Source organism: Equus quagga, chromosome 5 (assembly GCF_021613505.1).
Source record: "Equus quagga isolate Etosha38 chromosome 5, UCLA_HA_Equagga_1.0, whole genome shotgun sequence".
NCBI lineage: Eukaryota > Metazoa > Chordata > Mammalia > Perissodactyla > Equidae > Equus > Equus quagga.
The window spans coordinates 23,568,400-23,580,894 of NC_060271.1; the positions used below are offsets into that span (position 1 = coordinate 23,568,400).

Sequence of the window (12,495 nt, forward strand, 5' to 3'; positions counted from 1 at the left end):
CAGACTCATCTTATCGGTTCTCTATTGCTGTGTAACAAACTATCTCGAAACTTAGTGGCTTAAAATAGCAACTGTTTTGGTTTTCTCACAATTCTATAGGTCAGGAAGTCAGGTAGGGCTTAGCACTTCTTGGAGTGGGAGGAGAGGCACGCGTGCACAGGAAGAGTTGTGGTGACCATCTTGGCAGACAGTGTGCCACAATCAGCCCTTCGGCCGCCACAATTCCTCTCCTTCCTGTATGCAACACACAAGCCCTCGCTCTCAAGACCTCCAAAGTCATCTCCATCTTGTTTGAGTTATCTGTTGTGTAACGACTCACCCCGAAGTGTAGTGGCTTAATGCAACAGCAGTTTTATTGCTTGTGGTTGGCAATTCAGGCAGGGTATACTGGAGATAGTGCATCTCTGCTCCAGTGTTGTGGGCTGTTGTGACTCGGCTGGGTCTAGAAGGTCCGAGATGACCTCGCTCACATGTCAGAGAACTTGGTCCTGGCTATTGACTGGGGCATCATGATTGTTCTTGATGTGGTCCCTGTCTCCACGTGATTTCTTACCATTTCATAATCTAGGCCAAACTTCCTTACGTAGTAGCAATAGTAACCCAAGAAAATGAAGGCAGAGGCTGCTAGGGATCTTAGGCCTCAACAAGCCCAATGTCATTTCCACCACATTCCAGTTGTCAGAATAAGTCACAAGGCCAGCCCAGATTCAAAGGGGAAGGGAAACAGGCTCCATGCCTTGATGGGAGGACTTGTTAACAGTAGTCTCTGCACACGCTCTACCACAAGCGCTAAGAACAGTGTTTGACGCCCATTAAGACCACAGTGAGAAGTGGAACTGCCCAAGGCATATCCATGCCATCCCTGTGCCTGCCCAAACTTCCATCATCTGGGCAGCATTGGCCCAACTCATATTTTATCTGTTTGGTCAGCTGTCCCAGTCATCATCCACTCCATGCCCTTTCTGGGATCTCTTACCATACCCGAAGGTTTAGTCCATCCATGTCATTATCATCTCTTCTTGAACTACTGCAACAGGCCCCTCGTTCTTGCCCAACTCTGGAATGTTCTCCACACAGAAGGCAGAATGATGTTGTTAAAATGTAAATCAGATCATATCACTCCGGTGGTGTTCCATCATGCCTATAATAAAATCCAAATTCTATGCCATGATCTCGTTCCTGGCAACCTCTCCACCCACATCTTCTTCCGTTCCTTCCTTGCTCCTTCTATTGCGGCAGCCCTGCTTTCTTGCCGTCCTCAAATACACCAAGCTCATTCTGGCCTCTGGGCCTTTCCACTGATGTTCCTCCCCTCAGAATGCTCTTCCCTCAGATCTTACATGGCTGGCCTCTTCCCATCACTCAGATCACTGCTCAAATGTCACCTCCTCAGAGACAGCTTCCCTGACCGCTCTACTCAAAAACAGCCCCTCCTTCTATCTCTGAACACCTTTTCCTGAGGTAGCTTTATTTTTCTTCATGGCACTGCCTATAATTACTTAGTTATTTTCTTGTTTATAGTCTCTCTTCCCCACTAGAATATAAGGTCCATGAGAGCATGAAATTTGTTCTCCCAAACACGTAAAATATAAAACACAAAATAGACACTCAATAAATATGTGTTGAGTAAATGAAAGAACCTGGGCCCCACCTGAGCAAGAATAAGGGGAAGGCAAAGCCAGTGACATGGACAGCACCACCCTGCGCAGCCTGTGCATCTCCACCCTCCTATCCTAACCTCATCACTGGTGCGCAGTTACACTTGGTGTTTCAGGAAAGGGAAGTTGCAGATCAAAGGGGACATGTTGGGGACAATGGATGTGGGCAACTGTAAGATATAGTTGGAGAAGGACTTTAACTGACTCTCATTTTGGAATCTGTGGCCACTGCAGACGGTCCTAGGATGACACATCACCATTTCGCCTTCTGTGTACTATGCGTACCACCTTCCCGCCAGAGGCGTCTTGGGTATGTCCTACAGCAGTGAGGAATAGGGAGGGGTGAGCACAAGAGGCAAGAAAGAAAAGAGGTGAACATTACTGCATACCTACTACACGCTGAGCCATTTCGCACATAGTATCTCATTCAACTCTTAAAACAACAGGTATTACTCTTCATTTCACAGGTATGGAAACTGTACAGTGAGATGGGTGGGCATTGTCTGCTCACATCAGGTGGGTGTGCCAGCAGGAAATTGGCTTTAGTAGGTACCCGAGTTTCTCTTCTTCCCTGACTGTCACTACAGAAACCCTAGCGTGTGTCCTGTGATGATGATCTGTCACTGCGCAGAGTTGCTGAGTGTTTGCTCCTCCCCACAGTGGTATCCTGTGGCCATCCAGGCTCCCCACCCCATTCCCAGATGTCCGGGGACAGCTACACTATGGGGGCGGTCGTGCGCTACAGCTGCACCGGCAAGCGGACTCTGGTGGGAAACGCCACCCGCATGTGTGGGCTGGACGGCCACTGGACAGGCTCTCTCCCCCACTGCTCAGGTATGGGGCCTGGTGTGGGGGAGGGGGCCGATGGATGGGAGGTGGGTGAGCTCCCAAGGTGCGAGTGTGACAGATGGATGGGAGGGAAGCAGACCGTCTGAACCCTCATCCCATCCCTCCCAGGCAGAGAGCACAGCTATCAGAGGTCCCAAGTGGACTTCAGCCCCTGGTGTCTGAGCCCAGCTTCATCCCCTTGGTCGGCTCTGGCCAAGCCTATCAACCAAGAGGTTGCAAAACTAGGGAGGATACGAGTTTGTGAGGTCACTTGTGGCCGGAGTCCTGAGCAAACGCTTGTTTCCGTGCGTTCCCGAGAATAGTCCAAGGCTCCCTGTTGTTCAGCCCAGGTCTGAACCCTCTCCTGTGTTCTTTCCTTCCCTGTTTGGGACTCCGAGGCCCCAGCCTGCCTCCCTTTCTTCCCTATCACTGCCTCCCCCACTTGTCCCGTGTCCCGGCTGCCTAGTGGGATACAATTCTTCCCTACTGCCCTAACACACCAGTCCCCAGACCTTTCCTATTAATAAATGTTTTACTGTTGATCTCTGTGAAGACACTGACAGATGTTATCAAAATCGTGAATATAAGAACCTGCCAAAGCGCCCATGTGCATATTATCCAAACCAGAAACTCATCTGTAATGTCATGACAGAACAAAATATTTGAAATTGAATTGTCCCACCCATGATAGAAGCCACCAAGACAAAAATTAGCACCGCACAGCTTTGTCTTCTTTGAGGTCAGCCTGCCTGGCCCCAGAAGGGATCCCATAAGGTCTGTCTCCCCAAGGAGCGCAGCTGCTCAAGTAGCTTGATGTTAGGGAGCCCACCTTGGCGTTGAAACTAACCCCTATCGCTTCCCATGCCAGATCCACTCCAGGGGAGAGGATCTCAACCTCCTCCTGATATAGAAGACTTCTTCGTGGTGTGGGGCCTCACCCACCACACGTGCAGCTGTTCTTACAGTTCAAGGTTTCCAAATGATCCTATCCCCCCAAATTTAGGACACTGCCAGAATGTTGAACCAAATATTAGTTAGATCTCCCTAGAAAGAAGAATTTCCCTAAGTACTGGCCACTGTTTCAAAGGGCTGTTGACTGCCCATGACAATCCCAGACACATCACTCTATACTAACACCCAGGACCATGGCCCCTCACTGCTATTAATCTTGTTAATCATCCAGTTCATGAACTGGGCACAACTAGGTATGAGCCATGGGGCCTTCTTTAACCTGGACTAGAGGAAGGCCTGTTGACCAGCCTCTAATTTCATTCTGTTTTGGCTTCTGGTGGAAGTCACTTGGGGAAGATGGCATCAGGAGGACAAGCGTCATGTGTATTGAGGGCTCCCGAGTTATCCACGGAGCAAATTCCAGGAGGACGAGTCATTCCCATCCAAATGGCCATCCAAGCATGCATTTGCCCCAGTCTCTTCTGTGAATGATAACTTTGCATAAAGCTCCTTCTAGACACTTCTGTAGGACATTGGGCTAATGGTGTCCTTAAAGTCTATTGATCTATTTTGGGAATCTTTGTTCTCCATGGGAAAGAGAAGTGCAGAGCAGAGGACAAAGAAACCAGAAAGAAAACCCCAAGCATCCCCTACTTGTTAGCATATGTCACCCAACCACACAGTCATTCTCCTAGCCCACGGCACAGCATCCAAGGTCTTTTCTCCCAAACTGTAATTTCCCTTCTTTGGAGTCGTGTTAGCAGGGGCTGGAAAATGACCAACTAGAAATATTACAGAACCGATTCTTGTCTGGAGTAGAGAACTAATCTAGAAAATCTCCAAACCCTTTCAACCCTGAGATTTCATAATTTCGTGACTTCCTGAGTACTGTCCTCCTTGTGGGAGAAGGGACTCTCCTTTGGTCACATCAAAGGTCAACGGGGGAGGCTTAGAAACAAGCTGACACTTGGTGGCATAAAACAGTAAGAAGCAAGGAAAGAACCTTCAGAGGACATAGACTCCACTCATTAGGGGGTGTATTCTTTGAGCCCTGATGCTGAATATTCTGAGGAATCAAGGATGACGGCCACTTAGGAGACCAGAATCATGGGCAGAGCTTTCCTGAAGACCTGTGAGGACAGGCCCAGAGGGATTCAGTAAATGCTAAGGCTGAGGAATGAATGAATCCTAAATGCCTTAGATAAGAAAGTGAAAGGTGAGAAGAATGGGAGATTAGGAAGTAATGCTACGTGTGCGCTAGTGAGTAGAATATATTTCCTCCCTTCCTGAAACTTACAGATGTCATCTTTTGCCACAGCATCTCCTCCCAGTCCTGAGAAATGAGCATTCAGGAGTCCCAGGGTCAAATTTGTGAACCTCATTCTGTATGTTCAGTTCACCTAGATGATGCATATCAAAATTTCCTGAGTCCTTGAGTCAGAAGTCCCTGGGCCATCAAGGACATGCAGAGATATCTGGCAGTTAAGACCTATTTTGGGAAGTTCATTGCCCACCTCTGCAGAATCATCATCTTGCTCATATATTTCTTCAGTAAAAGAGCCAAGCTTTGCCATCTGGCCCCACGGCAGTGGAGACCATTCTGTCAGATAAGCGCAGGGGACTGGAGAGCTCCACTCTCAAGCCTATTGTACAATAGTGCTGGCTCCCGCTGAGGGCAGCCAACAAGTGTGGGAGTAGAGTACTCACAATTAGGGCTGGCTTCAGGGGGACCCAGTACTGCCTGTTGCATGAGTTACATCCTAGAAAACTTCAAAAGATAAGAAAACCTGGCCAAATGTGATGGGCCCTCTTTTTTCAAAAGTTTGAGTTGAAAGTTGAATGAATCTCCCTTCTTTGGCCGGGAGCAGAATGGGCAACATGGGGTTATATAGTTTTCTCATAGTCTGAGACTAGACTAGAAAAGGGTTTAATTCCAAGATTGAGAGGAAGAGACATAAATGGTAAATGGTTGGGTATGCATGACTTAAACATTTCTTTACTCCAACAAACTAAATACGGTTACTCAGATGTTACCATTTGATGCCCACACATGTGGGTTCATGAGGAGATACATTCCATATCAGTTGGAAACTTTATCTTGTCATGCAGTTGCCATTTATCCCTTAAGTTTCCTCTTCCTTCCTCATGCTAACCATGGCCTAGTCTGATCCATTGATGTCTCTCATACATCTCTGTATTATGAGATGTGCTGGTTCCCACAGGCACTAGATCTTGTGGCTTTGTCTCCTTTCTCTACCCTCCCCCACCTCTTGGGTCAGTTTGTACAATGTCAGAACCCAGATAAATGCAGAAATGTGGCAGGAGGCAGGGAGGCAAAGAAAGAATGAAATGAGAAAATCTAAAACATTTCATCTAGAGCTCACCTGTATTGCATAATTTGTGAATAAGGAATCCTCAATTAAAGGCCCAGGATCAGGATTCAAGCTGGGCTGTTGAGAAGATGAAGCTATGCTAAGGAGTCTGGATTGTATCCTATAAACAGTGGGAAGCCAGTGGAGCTGTTTCAGCAGGAGACAAACATGATCGGGTGGTTGGTGGTTGTTCACTGTTGGGATCTGAGGATGAAGTGGAAGATGGATCAGAGGGAGAGTTTCGGACGAAGGGACATTAGTCAGGAGGCTCTTACAATAGTTCAGGCCAGAGAATGTTGGCAAACTGAGCTAAGACAGTGGAACTTGGAATGGAAGGGTACAGAATCGGCAGATATTGGTGGAGAAGAGGTAGAAGGGAGAAGGGTGAGATGTGGCCTGCTTGGACCACTGACATTCCACACTGGCACAGGCCGAAGAACGAAGGCACGATTTCCACCACAGAGCCTTCCCTCTGCCTCCTTTCTTCCCCTGCTCTGTGGTCCCCAAGACTCACCTGCAACCTCAGACCTTTGTGTTCTTTGACCACTGAGTAAGTACTAAGGCAAGAGTCTGTGCAGGCAACTCGGGCTAGACTCACAGTCAGTCTTCACCCCCTCATCCATGGGGCCCACTGCCTCCCCTTAGCAACGGCCCAGTCTCTTTCTCCCTCCCAGTCCTCCACTCCCTTTCTTCCATGCTAAAAACATGGAGTTTGTTTGGTTCTGGTCCCTAGGAACCAGCATGGGAATTTGTGGTGACCCTGGGATCCCAGCCCATGGCATCCGTTTGGGCGATAGCTTTGCTCCGGGAAGTCTCATGCGCTTCAGCTGTGAAGCTGGCCACGCGCTCCGGGGGTCGTCGGAGCGAACCTGTCAAGCCAATGGCTCGTGGAGCGGCACGCAGCCTGAGTGTGGAGGTAATGTATGTGACCATTCTGCTTTTCCCCTTTGCCTACCCCCAGGCTCCTCCCCTGCTTTGCTACTCCCAAACAGCTGCCCTCACACTCACAGATAAAATCCATGGCCCCGTTTAACCCTTGGCCTGGTGGGTAGTGGTCACAACAGATAGGTCACGTTTATCCTCATTAGTAATCTAAAGGCAAACCTATTCCCCACCCTCACCTAAGAAGGGAAGAAACCCAAAAAGACTAAGCTTAGCCCACTTATTCATTTATTTCCTACCTAGTTTCAACAACAATGTGCCAAATACTGTAGTACGTGCTGGGGACGCCATGGTGACCGAGACAGGCACACCTTGTCCCCTTGGAGCTTACAGGTTACGGGAAGAGACTGTGTGAAACAAACATCCAAAGTGTTAGAAGAAATACAAATCCAATTTTTTAAACCCTTTAAAAGTAATATAAGCCCTTAATGATGTTTCCTGAGGTCATCCCAGTGGGGAAAATTATATTTCTCCACACACTCCAAAATTTATGAAAAACTCTTTTTTAATACCTCTCTCCCCAGAGTCCGAATTTGTAGCTGCTCCCCGAATCTCTCTGTCTCTGTCTCTGAAATGCAGCCTGCACAGCACTCTCCTAGTTAAGAAGCAGCTTAACAGCTGGGAGTAAGATGGAGTGAGATGCCGGGCGAGGAAAGAGATGATACGAAATCATCATCTAACAAGGGAGGCGTGGGGGTGGAATGGGGAAATATATAATTGCCAGGCAGCCCCGAGGGCTCACTAGGTATGCAGCCATTAATTTAAGTGAGAGTAGTCAGCACTGGCCTGGGTTTTTGTTGAACCACATTTTGCTACATTGCTGCAGATGCGGAGTGGGTGAAGCATTAGAGGTGGAGTTTGGCGTTTTATCAGGCGACTAAGACGATGGCAGAAAGCGGCAAGGGAGATGAGGGAATATGCAGAGCAGTGATTATGATGGATCCTGGCGTCTAAGCTGGATAAGGAGGGAGCAGGTTTATGAGTGGAGTAGGAGGCAGTGAAAAGTGGTAGGATCAATGGGTTAGAGCTCTCAAGAGGAGCAAAGGAATTCAGACGAGAGAAGGAATGCCAGAGGGAGGGAGCTGAAGAGATAAGAGGCCGGAGTTAGAGAGTGGGCTGTTTGAAATTAAGATTGTGCAGCAGTCCTACAGAGCAAGGGGAGGTGTTCTGGCCCATGATCAGGGGACACCTGCCCAGGAAAGGATACAAATGGAATCGGCGCCCTCTCCCGCTTATCTGCCTTTCTAGGGGTGCTATTTGCAAAACCGGTTTCTACAGAATTTTGTAGCTTCAGCAAGAAAGGTTTGTAGTAGTGGGAGAGTGTTTTGGCAAGGGGAGAATTTAACATATTCTCAAACATCCTCTGTGACCCAGGTCCCCTTTCATGCCACCCAGATCCCAAGATGGAGTCAGTCACCATGTAAGGAGTGTTCAGGGGAAAGTGGGTGGCTAAGAGTTTGGATCTGGAAATGAGTGTTTGTTGAATGAGTGTGTGTGTGTGTGTACGTGTACACAGCTCTTTGTGACTTCCCTTGACAAGCTCCCACTTATCCTTCAAGGCCCTACTCAAAAGCTTACCTCCAGCTCCAATAAGCTGCTTCTATCTTCGTGCTTTTTTTCCTTCAAGTATAATACTTATTACATCATATTTTAATTTATCTCTTTATAGGTAGGCTCTTAAGTTAGACTGAGCTCCTCAAGGGCAGGGCATGTGACCTGGTCATCGTTGCATTCCTGGCACCTAGGCAGCACAAATACTTGTTGAATGGATGGATGCTAGGGCCCGTCTGTTGTGCTGATTATATGGGAACCATTTTGTGGATTTGCCTTTGGGACCATGTAAATGTTGTACATAGTTAGTTACAAAATCAAATTAAATCAAAGATTAGAAACAAGCAATCTCTAAATAGCAAAACCAAAATGGAAACCCATGGACCTAACTCTGTATCAAGTTGGTGATTTAATAACTCAGAGAATTATTTCAACTGACTTGAAAAGAGGAAATTTAACTGTGGCCTATACACCCCAAGGCAAGAGAACTGCAGTGAAATCTTAGACCGTTTTCAGCAATCATATTGTTAGTAGTAATAGCGGTATTACTATTCTGAAACTGTTACATATAAAACACTATATATAGATAGATAGATGAAACATACTAAAATTATTTATTATTATTAAGAACCAAAATTTTCAGCATAAAAGAGATATAAAAATAAAGAAGTTAGGGAAAATTATCTTAAACTTGGATTGGTAATGTCAGTATAAGCTCATAGTGTATTTTCTATTTAAAAAGTTATTTTCCCAGCTCTGGCCAGTCTAGAAGTCTAGAATAATGACCAACTCAGTAGCAATGGGTACCCTTAATGCCCAGATTGTGGTCTCTAAATTCACTCTCCAGTAAAAAGAACCAGAGCTCTTTGGAGAAACGGCTAATTCAGGGACTGGAGCAGGAAACATACAAGATGAACAAGGCACATGCTGCCACCCCAGCAAGGGATCGACCAGAGACAAGTGGGGTCACGTCAAAGGAACTCAGGAGCCAACCCAAAGAGGCTCCCACCAGCCAAAGACGGGATCATTTGAGCGTCGATAGAATAACAGTAGCAGTAGATGGCAACATGGTAAATAAATTTAAATCCGTGAATTCAGATGCTTGTTGGTCACTCTTAGAATTTGCTAGGAAACCAACTCGTTATTCTGATAAGCAAATATTTGATGATGGGCAAATTCTGTATTAACAAACTCTGGCTAATGCAGAAAGAATTATAGAATTATAGTATCACCATTTTCTATTCCCTAATGAAGTAATGAATATAGTCAACAATCAACAATTGCTACTAAAATCATTAAATGGAAAACTAATGGGAAGTTCATAATGCCTGAGCCTGAACCCACTGATCAGCCTCAACACCATGCACGAGGAAACAACCAGACATTCTGTGCCTCCTGATGCAGTGTGCTAGGAAAGACACCACCTGTGAAGTACTTTTGCCGAAAAGTAGGACTTGCCTGTCAGAACCACAGGGGACAGAGGAACATGTTGAACAATACCTCATTGGTGCAGTTAGCAAAATCCTAGAAGTGGGAAATTCTACCGGCTCAATGCCCTGGTTTCTGTAGCAGATAAACTATAGGAGGGAAAACAGTAACTCAATTGGAAGAGTCTTAGCGACATGCCAACCAAAAGTCATATGTGGACCTTATTTGGATGCTGCTTCAAACAAATCAACTGTAAAAAAATAAATTGAGACAACTGAAGGAAATTAAGCAGTGATTGGATATTTGGTAATGGTAAGGAACTGTTTAAAATTTTAGGTGTGATAATAAAACATATAGTCTTAATTTTTTAGAAATTAGAAAAATTATACAGGTCTCTCCTTCCCTTCTGAGGGTGAGATGATCAGACATAGAAGTGCCATGGGAGGCATTTCAAGCCACAGGGTCCTTTTGTAGCACGTGGTCCACTCTGGGCAGTTCTCAGTCCCCCAGGTGACGCCCGCCCTTGCTCAACTGAATAATGTGCTCTTTTGGCTTCCTAGTGATCTCTTGTGGGAACCCTGGGACTCCGAGCAATGCACGAGTCATGTTCAGTGACGGCCTGGTTTTCTCCAGCTCCATCGTCTACGAGTGCCGGGAAGGCTACTACGCCACAGGCCTGCTCAGCCGACACTGCTCGGTCAACGGCACCTGGACAGGCAGTGACCCGGAGTGTATAGGTGAGAGCCCAGCCCTCTTGGCTCCACGGCAAATGGTGGCCAAGGTGATCGGGCTCCTCCATGCCAAATCAGAGGGCTGGGAGACTGAGAAGATGGAAGATTGGGAAGGCTGGCTAGAATAGTGGGACTTGCCCCTGAGTGAGAATCATACAGATAGCCCCCATTTATTGAGCATGTACTGTGTACCAGCCATGGAGGCAAATGCTTTATTTAATATGCATTATGTCGGTTGATTCTCACCACAACCCCGTGAAGTAGCTGCTATTAGACCCATTTTACATGAGACGACTGAGGCTCAGAGAGGTCAAGAATGTATATTTGCTATTTCTCAGACTCTAGCCAGTTCTTTGGGCTTTCTTATCTCTTTGAGGGAAAACCCCCAGTGCTCAGCCTGACTTTCTTTCCACTTTAAAGCTGCCACCATCCGCCATTTTTGTTAGTTCCTTCTCTCTCTTGGACCCCTCCCCGCCCTGGCAGGCCCCTGAGCATTATGTGGCCTCACCACTCCCCTCTCTCGCTCCTCTCAAGGACAGCCCCCAGACTCTTTTCCTTGGAAAGCAAGTCACTATGGGGCCTAAATGGAGGGAAATGATAAGATGAGGGACTCTGACGACATTCTCTCTTTCAAAAGTCCTAATCTGTGCTTTCAGTCTCCATCTAAAACCCCATGTCAGTTCACTTTGGTTCTGAGGCCAGAACTCACCGAACCCCACCCTCATTTGATACTGTAACATAGGTATGACCATTGCATATGTCATAAGACTCTGCTTCTAGGCCACTGGGCCTACAGAGGCCTCCTAGTCAGAGCAGCAGGTGGTAAGATGCGCCCCTCAGCAGACGAATTGTCTTATGTGGCCCTTTAACCATCTCAGGCCCTTACGTGGGAACCTCCCTCTCCCTGGGCCCCATCCTCACTTAAGGACTGAGCCCTCTGGCTACTTCCTCATAGAGGGGTGGGCTTTGAATAAGAAGGATGGTCTGCATAGCCCAAGTTGCAGGCTGCATGAGGATGGTGTGAGCAAGGACAGTGGGGGAGTGGGAGGGCCCTTGCAGGGACACTTGGCGGAACAGACTTTAGAGTGAGCAGTGCCCAGCTAGGAGCCTGTGAGGAGACAGGACATCTCTGTCTGAGTGTTTTCCTTCCTGGACATGTGCGGGGAGTGATGGGGATGGTATTGGAATGCTGGGGAGGAAGGGGGTCAGACTGGGGGTGAACGATGCTGTATCTCCCTTTGCCTAGTCATAAACTGTGGTGACCCTGGGATTCCAGCCAACGGCCTCCGGCTGGGCAATGACTTCAGGTACAACAAAACCGTGACGTACCAGTGCGTCCCTGGCTACATGATGGAGTCACATAGGGTGTCTGTGCTGAGCTGCACCAAGGACCGGACGTGGAATGGTACCAAGCCAATCTGCAAAGGTGTGTCTGAGGGCTGCAGATATGGACGGAGGGCCAAAGAAGATACAAAAGTGAGACAAGGACCTTGAACATCTAGAAGGGAGGGAGGTAACAAGGCAGAGACCTAACATCTTATCAAGGGTTATGGGATGTGAGGACTGGTCCTTGAACATCTGCAAGGAGGGAGTCAGAAGGTACCAGGGTAAGGCCTGGGCCTTGAACAGCAAGGAGAGGGCTGTGCAAAGAGAGGAGTGGGTTGTCACACTTGAAAGGGGACATTGTAAGGTGCGAAAAGACAAGGGCTCCCAAAGTAACAGGGGCCATTTCTGATTCTTCCTGCTTAGCCAGACTCCCGGCAGGTGCAAAGGAGCCAGTGACATTGGTGCTGGTCACTGGGGCCTGGTTTCCCCAGGACAGCACCAGAACTCAGCCGGCTTTGGTCTCCCCCCAGCTATCATGTGCAAGCCGCCTCAGCTCATCCCCAATGGGAAAGTGGTGGGGTCTGACTTCATGTGGGGCTCAAGCGTGACGTATGCTTGCCTGGAAGGGTACCAGCTGTCCCTGCCTGCGGTGCTCACCTGTGAGGGAAACGGATCCTGGACCGGAGAGCTGCCTCAGTGTTTCCGTAA

General features: G+C 47.7%; 1 protein-coding gene across 1 annotated transcript in view; it reads left to right on the plus strand.

Moving 5' to 3' along the window:
- Positions 1 to 12,495, plus strand: part of CSMD2 (CUB and Sushi multiple domains 2) — a 585,891-nt gene that overhangs the window by 549,964 nt on the left and 23,432 nt on the right. Inside the window, exons 56-60 of the mRNA XM_046662326.1 lie at positions 2,319 to 2,492; positions 6,543 to 6,725; positions 10,291 to 10,467; positions 11,708 to 11,887; positions 12,318 to 12,491. Coding sequence (XP_046518282.1) covers positions 2,319 to 2,492; positions 6,543 to 6,725; positions 10,291 to 10,467; positions 11,708 to 11,887; positions 12,318 to 12,491 — 888 coding nt within the window. The remainder of the gene's footprint in view (positions 1 to 2,318; positions 2,493 to 6,542; positions 6,726 to 10,290; positions 10,468 to 11,707; positions 11,888 to 12,317; positions 12,492 to 12,495) is intronic.